At 42.6% G+C, this 16099-nt stretch overlaps 1 protein-coding gene across 1 annotated transcript; it reads left to right on the forward strand.

Moving 5' to 3' along the window:
* The first annotated feature begins 13822 nt into the window (after positions 1–13822).
* Positions 13823–14824, forward strand: LOC120841324. The gene has a single exon (XM_040212203.1). The coding sequence runs from the start codon at positions 13823–13825 to the stop codon at positions 14822–14824; it is 1002 nt and encodes a 333-aa protein (XP_040068137.1).
* The last annotated feature ends 1275 nt before the right edge of the window (positions 14825–16099 follow it).

Below are 16099 nucleotides of genomic sequence, written 5' to 3' on the forward strand. Positions count from 1 at the left end.
AAGTCCCTAACCGAGGGTGCTAGCACATGCTAGCTCGGGGCATGTGGAGAGCAGAAAGATCAGGCTACAAAAACCCGGGGATCCTGGGTTCGTCCCCACCAATGAGGATGAGCATCGTACCGGCACGTGTTTGAGTTGCACAGGCTGAATTTCTCAGGCACAGCGTGAGCCAGTATCACCACCTCTCAAACGGCAGATCTAGCTCATGCGGATTTGTGTGGCTTCCTGAGCGAGGCGCAACTGCCCAAAAAACTCGTTCGGACTTAGCCGCCACAGCGAACAGTGCCGACGTTTGTTGCGAGAGACCAGATTGAAAAATTTATAGAAAAATAAATATAGGTGATATCAAAATGCTCTCCCGGAATATAGAAATAGGCATACAGAGGTACGTGATAGGGGAAAAATTAATCTTGTCAGACGATTTGTGTGGCTTCCTGAGCGAGGCGCAACTGCCCAAAAAACTCGTTCGGACTTAGCCGCCACAGCGAACAGTGCCGACGTTTGTTGCGAGAGACCAGATTGAAAAATTTATAGAAAAATAAATATAGGTGATATCAAAATGTTCTCCCGGAATATAGAAATAGGCGTACAGAGGTATGTGACAGAAGAAAAATTAATCTTGTCAGGCGATTTGTGTGGCTTCCTGAGCGAGGCGCAACTGCCCAAAAAACTCGTTCGGACTTAGCCGCCACAGCGAACGGTGCCGACGTTTGTTGCGAGAGACCAGATTGAAAAATTTATAGAAAAATAAATATAGGTGATATCAAAATGCTCTCCCGGAATATAGAAATAGGCATACAGAGGTACGTGATAGGGGAAAAATTAATCTTGTCAGACGATTTGTGTGGCTTCCTGAGCGAGGCGCAACTGCCCAAAAAACTCGTTCGGACTTGGCCGCCACAGCGAACAGTGCCGACGTTTGTTGCGAGAGACCAGATTGAAAAATTTATAGAAAAATAAATATAGGTGATATCAAAATGCTCTCCCGGAATATAGAAATAGGCGTACAGAGGTACGTGAGAGAAGAAAAATTAATCTTGTCAGACGATTTGTGTGGCTTCCTGAGCGAGGCGCAACTGCCCAAAAAACTCGTTCGGACTTAGCCGCCACAGCGAACAGTGCCGACGTTGGTTGCGAGAGACCAGATTGAAAAATTTATAGAAAAATAAATATAGGTGATATCAAAATGCTCTCCCGGAATATAGAAATAGGCATACAGAGGTACGTGATAGGGAAAAAATTAATCTTGTCAGACGATTTGTGTGGCTTCCTGAGCGAGGCGCAACTGCCCAAAAAACTCGTTCGGACTTAGCCGCCACAGCGAACAGTGCCGACGTTTGTTGCGAGAGACCAGATTGAAAAATTTATAGAAAAATAAATATAGGTGATATCAAAATGCTCTCCCGGAATATAGAAATAGGCATACAGAGGTACGTGATAGGGGAAAAATTAATCTTGTCAGACGATTTGTGTGGCTTCCTGAGCGAGGCGCAACTGCCCAAAAAACTCGTTCGGACTTAGCCGCCACAGCGAACAGTGCCGACGTTTGTTGCGAGAGACCAGATTGAAAAATTTATAGACAAATAAATATAGGTGATATCAAAATGCTCTCCCGGAATATAGAAATAGGCATACAGAGGTACGTGATAGGGGAAAAATTAATCTTGTCAGACGATTTGTGTGGCTTCCTGAGCGAGGCGCAACTGCCCAAAAAACTCGTTCGGACTTAGCCGCCACAGCGAACAGTGCCGACGTTTGTTGCGAGAGACCAGATTGAAAAATTTATAGAAATATAAATATAGGTGATATCAAAATGCTCTCCCGGAATATAGAAATAGGCATACAGAGGTACGTGATAGGGGAAAATTTATTCTTGTCAGACGATTTGTGTGGCTTCCTGAGCGAGGCGCAACTGCCCAAAAAACTCGTTCGGACTTAGCCGCCACAGCGAACGGTGCCGACGTTTGTTGCGAGAGACCAGATTGAAAAATTTATAGAAAAATAAATATAGGTGATATCAAAATGCTCTCCCGGAATATAGAAATAGGCATACAGAGATACGTGATAGGGGAAAAATTAATCTTGTCAGACGGTTTGTGTGGCTTCCTGAGCGAGGCGCAACTGCCCGAAAAACTCGTTCGGACTTAGCCGCCACAGCGAACAGTGCCGACGTTGGTTGCGAGAGACCAGATTGAAAAATTTATAGAAAAATAAATATAGGTGATATCAAAATGCTCTCCCGGAATATAGAAATAGGCATACAGAGGTACGTGATAGGGAAAAAATTAATCTTGTCAGACGATTTGTGTGGCTTCCTGAGCGAGGCGCAACTGCCCAAAAAACTCGTTCGGACTTAGCCGCCACAGCGAACAGTGCCGACGTTTGTTGCGAGAGACCAGATTGAAAAATTTATAGAAAAATAAATATAGGTGATATCAAAATGCTCTCCCGGAATATAGAAATAGGCATACAGAGGTACGTGATAGGGGAAAAATTAATCTTGTCAGACGATTTGTGTGGCTTCCTGAGCGAGGCGCAACTGCCCAAAAAACTCGTTCGGACTTAGCCGCCACAGCGAACAGTGCCGACGTTTGTTGCGAGACCAGATTGAAAAATTTATAGAAAAATAAATATAGGTGATATCAAAATGCTCTCCCGGAATATAGAAATAGGCATACAGAGATACGTGATAGGGGAAAAATTAATCTTGTCAGACGGTCTGTGTGGCTTCCTGAGCGAGGCGCAACTGCCCGAAAAACTCGTTCGGACTTAGCCGCCACAGCGAACAGTGCCGACGTTTGTTGCGAGAGACCAGATTGAAAAATTTATAGAAAAATAAATATAGGTGATATCAAAATGCTCTCCCGGAATATAGAAATAGGCATACAGAGGTACGTGATAGGGAAAAAATTAATCTTGTCAGACGATTTGTGTGGCTTCCTGAGCGAGGCGCAACTGCCCGAAAAACTCGTTCGGACTTAGTCGCCACAGCGAACAGTGCCGACGTTTGTTGCGAGATACCAGATTGAAAAATTTATAGAAAAATAAATATAGGTGATATCAAAATGCTCTCCCGGAATATAGAAATAGGCGTACAGAGGTACGTGAGAGAAGAAAAATTAATCTTGTCAGACGATTTGTGTGGCTTCCTGAGCGAGGCGCAACTGCCCAAAAAACTCGTTCGGACTTAGCCGCCACAGCGAACAGTGCCGACGTTTGTTGCGAGAGACCAGATTGAAAAATTTATAGAAAAATATAGGTGATATCAAAATGTTCTCCCGGAATATAGAAATAGGCGTACAGAGGTATGTGACAGAAGAAAAATTAATCTTGTCAGGCGATTTGTGTGGCTTCCTGAGCGAGGCGCAACTGCCCAAAAAACTCGTTCGGACTTAGCCGCCACAGCGAACAGTGCCGACGTTTGTTGCGAGAGACCAGATTGAAAAATTTATAGAAAAATAAATATAGGTGATATCAAAATGCTCTCCCGGAATATAGAAATAGGCATACAGAGGTACGTGATAGGGGAAAATTTATTCTTGTCAGACGATTTGTGTGGCTTCCTGAGCGAGGCGCAACTCCCCAAAAAACTCGTTCGGACTTAGCCGCCACAGCGAAGAGAGCCGACTTATTGTACAAGGGACGCGATTAAAAAAGTCACAGAAAAATTGTCTCCTGGAATGTGATGCTATACATACCGAGCTGTGCATGAAAATGCACAGCTCGGTATGTATAGCAATGCTTCTACACGTATTAAAGTTGAGGACGACGTATGGGACGACCTCTAGGACGACGTCGAGGGTGACATCTAGGACGACGTCTAGGACGACCTCAAGGACGTCATCTAGGAGGACACGGAGGACGACCTCAACGACGACGTCTAGGATGAAGTTGAGAACGACGCCTAGATGACGACGTCTAGGATGACGTCAGAACGACGCCTAGATGACGACGTCTAGGATGACGTCAGAACGACGCCTAGATGACGACGTCTAGGATGACGTCGAGAACGACGCCTAGAGGACGACGTCTAGGACGACCTCAAGGACGTCATCTAGAAGGACGCGGAGGACGACCTCAACGACGACGTCTAGGATGACGTCCAGAACGACGCCTAGATGACGACGTCTAGGACGACGTCGAGAACGACGCCTAGAGGACGACGTCTGGGACGACCTCGAGGACAACTTCAAGGACGATGCCTTGAGGACGACGTCTAGGACGACCTCAAAGTACCGGTTGACGACGTTAGACTTCAAAGCGTAATGTTAGACCTAACGTCAGGCCAGCGCATACCCGCGTCCCACCCTCACGTCAAACATCTGCGCGTACCGGTTGACGACGTTAGACCTCAAAGCGTGACGTTGTACCTAACGTTAGGCCTGACGTCGGTCCAGCGCATACCCGCCCCACCCCCTCCCCCTTACCACTGCGCCGCCAGCAGTTTGGCAGGCTCCTCGGCAAAGATGACCCCGTTGCTATGGAGCCACATGACGCGTCGCACCCAATGGGATTTTAGGTGACGTCTTTCCCCGGGTTCACTCCATGGGAATGCTTTCGCATTAATACATATTTAATCTATTGAAATAGTAAATATTGGCAAAAAGTTTTGAGCGGGAACTTCGTGCTGGCCGATCCATGTTTTCACGCTATTGCAGGCTCTCCATTATCACGGAAGTTTAGACCTCGATAACTCAAAATTGAACGTGAATTTCAAAATGCTCTCCTGGAATCAATTAAAGCTAAGATTAATAAAATAATCGTATTTCACCTCAAGTGTCTGTGGCGCCAAGATTTTCTTCCTGGTAAGTGAATGTCATGGTCTCTTTTTTTAATGGGGGTCTATGGGAACCGGTTCATTGATTCAGGAAGAAAATATAATGGTCGTGTGGCATTGAATTTTTTAAAATAGGCGGGCTATTAGGTCAATATTATAATCCTCCGAGTGCAAAAAAATCGGTGGGTTCTTTACTGAGTTACAAAAATATATTTTTTTTTGCCCATTGAGTTAAGCTGGGGCGCTGATGTGACTGCCAAAAGATGGCGCAAGTTGTAAGCAGCGGCGTGTCCCGGATTCCTGGGGTTGGCAACTTTACAATTGATATCTTGGCCCATAAAAGAATATTTGAAAGGTTAGCTCATTAATCTTAGTTATTTACATAACCAGGCGCATTAAAAAAATCTGTGCACTTTCTCAAGACGCTTGCTAACGACAGTTGATTTCACTCCTGCAGAGCCCTCCGGTGTTCTTTTTAAGTATGGTGCAAGTTATCTGGGACGCCGTGTATGTCGGGCGTTCTGAATGGAAAGAACGGTCTCAAATTGACAAGAAAAATCGGCGCCTGCATTTAAAAAGCTAACTTTTCAAAGGTGTTTCTTTGAACGGCTGTATTCTAACCTGTGAAATTTCATGTCATATAGCTCCATTCTCGTGAAATGTTAAGAAACGCCGTTGACAACTCAATTGATGATGATAATGCAGAGGCGCCACCATCGGGAGATGCACTCTTAAAAATGAGTCAGGAAATTAACGAGGAAATCTTTGGCAGCTCTATTCCTCGTGAGAATGATGTACCGGCGTCTTCTGAAACTGTGTGAGAAAAGCCATAAAGAAGGGGTGCGTTGCATTTTTCAACTGAAAGTATGTATGTGTAGCATACAAACATTATGGTCAGTGTTCTTCGCGTAATTGATAAGACAGAAATTGAAATCCTACTTATCACTTTATTCAAGTTTCCGAGCCTGCCTCACTGTACACTCTCGTTTGTGATGATGGTATGCCATTACATCCTGCGTAAAAAGAGAAGAGAAAATTACCCTATGCCACTCTATGATATGACATCACATAATTCGCTCAAAGGACCACTATTTGAGGAAGGCAAGATAGTAACAACTTCATCCTGACAAAAGGGCGAGGAAAATCGGACAATATAGTTTCTGAAAACCTGATACCTGAAAGAAGCTCTAACACAGAACAAACAAAATGATTGGCATTTTCTTAATGCCTCCTTTTCTTTTGCTGTGAACACACATACAAGTGATACGCTATTACACATTCAGTGGTGCGGCTTAATTTATAATAAGTACTCTTTTTATATAACTTCGAGCTTTTAGAGAAAATATTCAATATAATGGGTCGGACATAAATGGTTGCTATGAACTATCCTATATATTTACACATTATCTGATATCATAAAAGCACTAGAGCAGGGTAGGGCTGTACCTGCATCAGTTATAAATTTCTAGCCAATTAAAAGTTGGCATTTATTTAATTTATTAATATTGGCTATTATTCCTTGACAAAGAATAACTGGGCGAGTTGGAACATTGGTAGTCTTCCAACTCCATCGAATATTCAGGTTCTTTTAACATTTTTTCATGCTTTTGCTTTTTCTAACTGCTCTGCCTTTCGCCGCCACTAAAAAACGTGACATCCAAACCCATTTTATTCACAACACACAATCGCAAACTTAGAAAGCGTGCCGCTTCGGCATACGCAAAGAGATCGTCCGTCTCTACGGCACAGGCATCAGCACGGGCAAGAAATCATGCTGCTCGCTCTTGTAACGTTTTTCACGCTCCCGCTTTATGAAACAAATCGTTGACGAGAGACTGTTGGAACCACACCTCAGAACTAGCATGACCTGTGATTGCTTGAACTTCCGTCAGACTGTACTTGAACGCTCCGCAAAAGAGTCAGTCGGGCGACTGTCGTAGGGACGGCGCCCAGGACAGGCCCTCGGCTGGCCCTCGGTTCCGCCGCACGCGAATCTTTCTCACTCTGCGGAGAGAGTCATAAATTTTGAAGATACGCTCTTTTCAAATAACGAAATAAAACCGGGTAGAGCATAGTGAGAGTCAAGCATAGCTTAGCAAGCACACGGTACAAGACAAAGTTTGAAACAGCGGCGCACTTCGCAGAAACAAAAGAAATTTCATCACCTTTGCTTGCACCAGTCGGCCATGACTGTCCACCACTTGCGACGCTGCGTCTCACAGCTCTCAGTAATCGCTTGCTATTATTTAACACGGTATTCGTAAGCAAGCTATCTAAAATATCCGCTAAAACGGCTAAAACGTAAAAAGGAAGCGATGCTCGAACCCGGCGGAACTCCATGCGGCGGCCAAACAGAAGCTGATTGCAATAGCGATGGTCTTGCGCAGTTTTCAAGTCTCTTCTTTTTTATCTTTTTTTTTTTTTTTTTTTTTTTTGAAGACAAAATTAAGCAAATCAATATATTAATAATATTAATGTCACTTTATTATATTCGTGAGAAATTAACAAAACGTTTAGTCTATCTTAGTTTTTATCTAGACTTTCGGTTTTCGTTTTCAGTGAAAAAACCGAAACTATCTCAAGCAATTTCTCCCTTGTCGCCAAGGCTATTTTGATTCATCAGCGCATGCTTGCACCGCTGGTATTTCGGATTTTCTGGAACGATCGGCTCTCGCGGCACATAAATAATGAGGGCAACCTCGCGTTTTGAAACAATGAGCGTGCCCGTCTTTTTTGACGAGGGAAAGACACATTAAATTTACGTCGGTTTTTTACAGTGTGGAAATCTCGATCGACGGTGTTGTTCGTTGTTGCAATTGTCAATCTCTTTTCACGTGAATTGAGATGTCCTTAGAGTTTTGCAAGATAAATCTACACCATGAAACACTTTCGGTGAAAGCTTGAGGTTGTTACATAAAGGCGCCGATTTCTCCAGCCAATTTCAGAGCGAGCTTCCATTCATAACATCACTTCGCTTACGCGGCTCGGAAGTTGATTTGCGCTGCATGTGACCATGGAAGGTGGAGGATCTTATGTCCCCATTATTAGCCGTGGTTTCTTTTGCCTCCTGTCCTTTTGATTGCTGTGGATGCAGGTATCTGAAACAGCGTATAGTACGCTGAGACCTGCATTACAAAAACACCGGATTATCCTGCAAACGTAATTTGTCTACTAGCCTATGAGGCAGCACGCAAGTGGCGGTGCACTTTGAAAACAAAGTCATGTGCATTTTTTCATCAGCAGCATTAAACACTTGGTGCGATTGCCCTCGATCGCCTAGCTTCCGAATAGTGCTAACAGTTTCTTTACAGTAAACTTTTATTCTTCAATAAAGGTAACAAATACAGCTCAGGGAAAATAAAAGCTATCTTTGCAATAAAAGTAGACTGTTCAATTGATAAATATAGTAGAAATGGCTAGCTAAAATAATTATTGACAAGTTAGATAACGCTACTTTCCGTGGCGTACAATGTAGCTAATTTTTCTATTTGTGCTTTTTTTAGGCGTAAGTCCAGGTTGCATTTGCGACGTAAGTATGCTCTGACAGTGCCGGTCGTTCCCCGGGGAACTTTTGAACCACGTGGTCTGCAGTGAAATGAGAAATGAAGCATCCCTTTGTCACATTAATTATGTCAGCTATACCCGGTGATATTTTTTAATCAACTGGTTTCAGGAAAATTGGGGGCTCATGTCATGTTGATCCACTCTTTATGTGTGTCGTGCGACTCGGGGGACATTACATGGGTGAATAGCCGTGGCAACATTTTTTTTTTAAGCAATTAAAATCCGTAAATTTACTTTTTTTTATTATTGCTGTTTTAGAGGCAGTCGTTATTGGAGCCTAACACAATCAAAACTATTCACGAAACAGCAAGGGGCTTTAAGATATTTATTTATCAAATTTCGCACTTTTTCCCTCGATTCAAGAACCACGCGCGGCAGCGGCGGGCAAAGTGGAGAGTGAAATTAGCGGTTTTGACATGGCATATCGGTGATGGCATGTTTGTTTGTGTTAGCGAGAACTTCTCATTCTGGAGTTCTATGCATTATTTAATTTTCTAGTGAAGTTACAACCCTCATAAAGTGCTGTCGCATTCAGCATGAACGAAGTTGCACTATTTTGAAAGCGTGCCTTTGGTGGATGCTCCAGCATCATACTTCCAACAGTTCGACTTAAGGAAATACGTAATAATAGCATCCTGCGCTCAGTCCAGTGCGCTGTTTTTAATCAGGCGACGAAAGGCAGAGTTTTAGCTATGAATAACCCAAAACTCGCCACCTTTTCGCAAACTGTTTCATTTGGGCTAGAGTTTATTCATAGCCCCTTTAAAAATGAAAATTCAACATGGTCAATTACACCGTCAATTAAAAAAGCTAATTAGACAACGTACTGTGACGTTTATTTACTTATCTAATGTCCAGCGAGCCCCACAAATATTCTGTGAAAACGGCATCGGCCTATCTATCGCGTTTTTAGTGTGTTGATGTTAAAAATCGCACTATATATATATATATATATATATATATATATATATATATATATATATATATATATATATATATATATATATACCCGTTATTATAATTTGAGTACACCGACTGCAAGCACTGAAAGTAGACCTTTAGTATACTTAAGTGCACTTTCGGTATACTGATTTTGAACTACTTTTTACCGTGGGCACTACGATTCTACTACATGTACTAGTTTTGTACGGACGAGTATACTTTCAGTCCACCGCCATTTTTACTGGAAGTATACTTTAAGTACACTTAAGGTATACAATCAGTACAAAGACCGCACTGAAAGTATACTTTTAGCATACTTCAGTACACTTCGAGTGTACTGATTTTGAACGACTTTTCGCTAAGGGTATGAACAAACCTTTCCCGCAACGCTAACTGGTGTTTCGGCTTTCCAATCGAAGTACCTTTATTCGCTGCGGCTGGGCTAAACATTTGAAAAAGCACTGCGGTCTGATTGTCTTTTCGTCACGATAACTTGTCTATCGCCGAGCTTTCGGCACGCTCGATCGATAGACCAATTGGTTTTCAGGCAAGATGCCAAAGACATTTTGATGGACATAGCAAAGCAACGTGTCACGAGCCTTGTTCTATTTCAAGACGTGAGGGACCTTCTTTCGGGAGAGGAAGGGGAGCGCCTGAGAGCTCTTCTTCTAGAGCTTTTCAAGCTTCTCCTAATTGCACTGACGATTCCTGTAGCTTCCTGCACATCAAAACGGTCTTTCCCGTTCCTCCGGAAAGTTAAGACTTACGTACGCTCTACAATGGAACAGGCCAGACTAAACCATACCCCCTTGCTCTATTGCCACAAGGACCTTTAGCTCCTTCTCATTAATATTTTTCAAAGGCTTGTTCATGTATGAAACCTATTCCCTCGATCGTGCGTTCATATATCGCATGTTTCTAATAGGCTGCCGATTGGCCTTTGTGTAATTTCTTTTCATCTTTATGCAGTATCCCAAAGAACTGTAATGTTTGTGCTCATTTTGTACTTTGTTCAATGCGCGTGTAAAAAGCCGTTGTGAAGTAGCGACAATTTTACCTTCTATGGTAAACTGCGATTTGTTCTTAAATTTTTTTATGCACTTAAAATGTAAGCCAAAAGTTTAATATGTGTTTGGTTTATTTTGTTTCGTGGTTAATTATATTTTGGGGTTCCGTGTTTTAGGAGTTTATTTTTCGTCAAATTCGGAGGGTGTTTTTCGGAGTTTATTTTTTGCCGAAGATTCTGAGTTTATCGGAGTTTATGTTTCTTGGATTCCCAATTATCAGAAATTCTGAGTTTAATTTCGCAATCTCTCCTATTAAAAATAAATGTATAATTGATAACCGGATGTAAACTTATGCCATATTTGAAAAAAAAAACGCGTTTGTATCAATTAAAAGTTTAGTTAAATTTGGCGTTGGTGCCATTGCCATTGGCAATACTTATTTGTCCAACGACAAAAGTCGCACACAAGTGTTGCTTCGATAAACGTCGACACCTCAAAATCAATAAACTCCTGGAGGTAGTCGCTATGAAGCTCGCAGTCATCCCATCCTATTTCATCAATCTAGCCCGCGGCAGCGCAAGGTGAAGTGGTAAAAGATGTAATAAGGAAGTTTCAACTGCCTCTCTTCCCTATTTTATGCAATCTTTATGGTCCATAGCTTTCACTGTTTCAAAAACATACCCCATCCTTTTTTCCCAAAAGAGTGGCTTTTGTCGTGATCCGAATGTACAATGACTTGTTTCCCTGAATCAACCTTGGTCAAGCGACAAGACCCAACAGCGGCCCGAGATTTGAAAGATAATTATGGTGGCAATTTTCCCAGGGCCATTATACCCCCGCTGCTCAAACTGTAAAAAAAGAAAAAAAAAAAAAGAAGAAGTATATATATATGTAGTTTTTTACTCTTTTTTTCTTCTTTTTAGCGGGGGGCAGGGGGGGGGGGGGGGGAGGTGGAGGGGTGAAGGGGAGTGTGGCACTGGCACATAAAAATTCGGAGTTTGTCGGATAAATCCGAAAACCAAAATTTTACCGGCGGATGTTTTTTGGAGTTTTCGGATTTATCCGAAAACACGGCACTCTAATTATATTTGAGGGGTGATTTCAGATAAGATCGACCAAAGGGTGGCTGGTCCACATTTTTAAATCAACCGATGTTTTTGTATGCTATTGTCTAGTGTCTTGTATAAACGAATCTAAACTGAGTTTTGACCAGAAAAAAATATTTGGGGACAGGAAAAATCGTAAGGCATGAAGAGGTGGACAGTTGCATTAACGCGCACTGATGGAGGGGGCACGTTTGAAAGCGAATAACTAAAAGGATAAAACTACAATAATTCCAATACTTTTTTTCAAAAACAAACTATCGGTACAGCTTGCTTGTTATATAAAGTAATAATTTTTATTTAAGTTTTATTTATTTTTCTAAAAATTCCCGAACATGCCTCTCGAACGACAAATGGCAAATTTGGAGGCCTGTATCTTATGAAATAATTTAACCATTGTCATATAATTTGCAGGTAGTATCCTCCTTATATGTGGCTATTATTTAAAAAAAAATAAGGTATCTGAGTGATACAATAGTTGGGTTCTATTTAGGCAAACATGGGGAAAAAATCGAACAAAAAATTTCGATGCATATAAAAAACAAACATTACTTTCTTTTTTTTTTAAGTCTGGGTACCCTGTCATACTCTATTTCGGCATTCATTTCTATTAAACACATGTTGCATTATTTTATTGAGAAAGGAGACGCAACTCCCCAAAGTAGGGTCCTTTTTCAACGCCAACACTTAGCAGTGCCCCGTACGAGAAGTGACTCTGAGTTCCAGTTTCAGGAAACTAACACACATCTTTCATAGATTTTTATTCAGATGAGGTCACTGACAACCAGAGCAATCAGTCACACGCACTAAAAGTGAGGAGAAACTATATACAGTATTTTACATACAGCGTACAAAGAGGTATCGTATTAGAGACTAGTGATTCGAGAAAGGATGATACGGTGTGAAGTTTTACTTTCCGGTATAATTTATATTTAAAATTAAAAAAAAAAACTTTACTTTCACGCACAAAAATAAAGATAGAATACTAACATTATTGGTTAGTTATGTATTTCCGACGACAAACGAATTTCAGATGAGCGGTGCCACCGCGCCGGACTGTAAGAGCTTCGATACTCTCGGTGCACGAATGATATCGTGGCAAGCCGAGATATTTTATCCTGCGCGAGGATAACGTATCGGGATTCTCATATGGTGATCAGATAAAGATTATAAGCTATCACCAAGTAAAATAGTAGTTAAATACCTCGCGAAGAAAACTGTGACAAATAAGATGTCCCTGCATTCAAAATGAGCTGTCCTTGGGGCAACAAATTTGGCACTTGACACTAAGGCTTTCCTTGATGTACCCATTTCATAGTTTTTTCTAAGCAGATCCGAGTGTCCGTGCTACATATATGTCACAGGTGCCTTCTGTTGATGACTTGCACAGCTGCCACGCGCGCCAAGACTGAATGCCAGGAAAAACGCGCACCGTGAGCCGCTCCTCTTCTTTTTGTTGACGATTCCGAACAAGCTCATTTTCGTCCAGATACGCAAGATGCACCTAGTTTCTCAAATGGAACGCTCATCATTGTCCTGGCTGTCTGAATTGCGTTGATTGAACTTTCTCTCAGGTTGTTTAGCGTGGCCTGGTGCTTCACGAGATCGCCCACTCCGTCGCCTGCATTTTCCCGTGTCCAGATGCAGAAAATAACCACTAGGGTTGTGGGAAATCGTTCTGTGCAAACTGGTGAAGCTGTTAGCGGTTCTTAAAAATACTGGCGGCCCCGTCACTTACGTACGTCACGTGCGAGTATACTGCGACGTTGTCTTCAACCCATTGTTTCACTTTCTCTATAGAGCCGAGCACGTGAGAGCGACGTTGTCACACAGGTTTTCACTAATGATAGCAATGCTGTCTGCAGATTTTCTTGTCGTCATTACACACGTAAATATCGTAATCTTTTTTCTTCAGTGGTATGCTTCGACTTTGTCAGGAAGCCCGATGGTCTAGTTCCAGGAAAGTCAAAATTAAAGACAACGCTCCCGCGTTGCATATGCATCTGCTTTTCATCGTAGATCGCTTTATCTTGCCTCTGTCGGATATGGTTGTGAAATATCCAACTTTCAACCGTTACTTGAACGACTTTTAGAAAAGTCTAAAGATTTCATGTTTTCTTTTTTTTTTTTTTTTTACAAGGTCGCCGGACTCCCGTGTTCTAAGCACAATCTCTTCATCCTCTGGGATATGAAGTTCCTTGAGTGTAAGAGACTGGCCTTTTGGGCAGTGTTCACAGTCTTCTTAAAGACACAGACTTGTTAGTGGGTCGCACAGAAATGCTGAGTTCATCTGAAAAAACGACGACGAAGTGATCGATTATTCAAGCTGCTATAGAAGTTGATGTATATCATGTAAATACGTATTATTTTATATAATTTTTAAACTTTTCTTTTTTCTCTCTTTTTTTTTCTGGTAGGCTGAATGTGAAATGAACGACAACCAGATGGAAGATCTGACGGCCTCATCGAGTGCCGCTTCATCCTGCGCAGAAGTGTCTCGTAAGCTTGAAGACTCATCGGAAGCCTTCCAATTTCCAAAGCGCCGCAAGAGGCCAAGTACCGCCATCAGCTCCGTATCATCTGGCGCGACCATAATCACAACAGCACCGCTTCAGCCTACCCTCACCGTGATTCTGAAGCCCACAGATCCCGACAAGTCACTTGCGAAGATCAATCCTCTAAAGATCTCTGAAAAACTCGAAATGACCGCACCAGATGGCGTCATTCTTGTTAGACCAAATCGAAGACTTAACCTTCTTGCAATTGATTGGAGAAACACAGAATCAACGAAAGCTCTACTTAAACTTGAAAGCATCGGAGGAATACCTGTGCAAGCCTACGCACCGCACTCACGTGAAGCAGCCAAGGGAGTAATCTACGGAGTGCAGGAAGACATCAGTGACGTCCAGCTAGAATCTTCGGTTCGGGCTACAGCTCCCGTTCTCTGCCTTCGGCGTCTTGGGAAGTCAGAGGTTGTGAAACTAGTATTCAGCACTAACACCCTACCTGCCTACATCACCATCGGGTACACGAGGTACAACGTTGAGCCCTTCATTGAAAAGCCTCGACAGTGCCCGAACTGCAGTTCGTATGGTCATATCCGTGGCACCTGCTTGAAAACAAGTCGCTGCAGTCGCTGCGGTGGAGCTCACGACAGGAGCAAGTGCGACACAGAAGACCCTAGATGTATAAACTGCGGGAAAAAACACGAATCAACATCTCGTCAGTGCCCCAAATTCAAGCTTGAACAAAACATATACCAGTACAAGAATTACGCTGGAATGGACTACAAGTCCGCAAGATCAGCCATACTCTCCTCAAATGAAAAAGTGGAGGTAAACCCACCTGACACAACTGAACGTAGGCACCATCAAAACCACGTTGCTAATAACTCAACAGAAGTGGCCGGCACATCCTCTGTTAAAGGGTAAATACCAATTGAGAAAAAGTAACGCAGAAACGACAGGTCGTAGTACTTCAGATGACAAATCAAACACGTCTAACACACCAACATATAAACTCAATGACGCTAAGGAGTTTCCAATCCTTCCCCATCGGGAGCCTCCAGATAATATTAATTCCAGAGACCAAACTAGAACATTGCGAGAGAAGTATCCAACGAGTCCCTCTCCCCCGAGCTTGGGACCCACACTGAACACAGTAGCCGCGTTTATTCGTAGCATTCTTCTCACGTGGCACTCTCCTATAGCAACAGCTTTAATAACACTTCTTGATTACATCCTTCCGCTCATTCAGCTATGGTGTCAATAAGTACACGTCAATTAGACGCCTCCGCCGACATTATCACACAGTAGGCCCATGCAGTCCATTGAAAGATTACGTAGTCGAGCAGCTATCTTTCAGTGGAATGCAAGAGGTCTACGTAATCGCTTATCAAATTTTCGCCAGTTTGGTTTCAAATATCGTTTTCCTGTTATAGCAATATCAGAGTCACGAGTCGGCTCAGACATAAGACTATCAGGTTATGAGCTCTTTTATTCCCAGAGAAGATCGGGTTTAAGCAGGGTACTTCTTGGAATTAGGAAAGATCTCACCTTCTTTTTGCATACTGTTTCACCCCACCAAACTAACGAATACATTGCTGCAAGTATCCGCAAAGGAGCGATCACTTTCACGATAATTGCGGCATACATTCCACCAGGTAAAGCATTCGACAAGCTTAGACTAGAAGAAATAATTAAAAAGACACCAAGCCCACATATTCTGACAGGCGACTTTAATAGCCATCATCCAATGTGGGGCGGTAAAAAAGCTAATACTCGAGGAAGAGCATTAGTTGATCTGGCCTACAAATATAATCTTAAGGTTCTCAATGACGGAAGTCCCACGTATTTCAAGGGGGTCACGATGAGTAGCCCACTAGACATTTCACTGGCATCTGCCGATCTGGCCATTAAGACATCATGGTTAGCCGACAACGAAACCCACGGAAGTGATCACGTCCCCACCTATATCACAATAAACAAATTTTGCTGCGTAAAACTGGGTACAAGTTTATCCTACACTAACTGAGAAAAATTTCAAGAAAAACTAGAAACAAAGTGTCATGAGATCGCTACTACTGAAGACCTTGCGCACGTCATTGCGTCCGCAAAATCAGAAGCTACAAAGTCGTACAAAATGGCGAATTCGCAAGCTGCTGTTGATAGCGAATATGAACGGCTTCGCGCTATTCGCCGTCGTGC

Source organism: Ixodes scapularis, unplaced genomic scaffold, assembly GCF_016920785.2.
Source record: "Ixodes scapularis isolate PalLabHiFi unplaced genomic scaffold, ASM1692078v2 PGA_scaffold7__128_contigs__length_106722199, whole genome shotgun sequence".
NCBI classification, from domain to species: Eukaryota; Metazoa; Arthropoda; class Arachnida; order Ixodida; family Ixodidae; genus Ixodes; species Ixodes scapularis.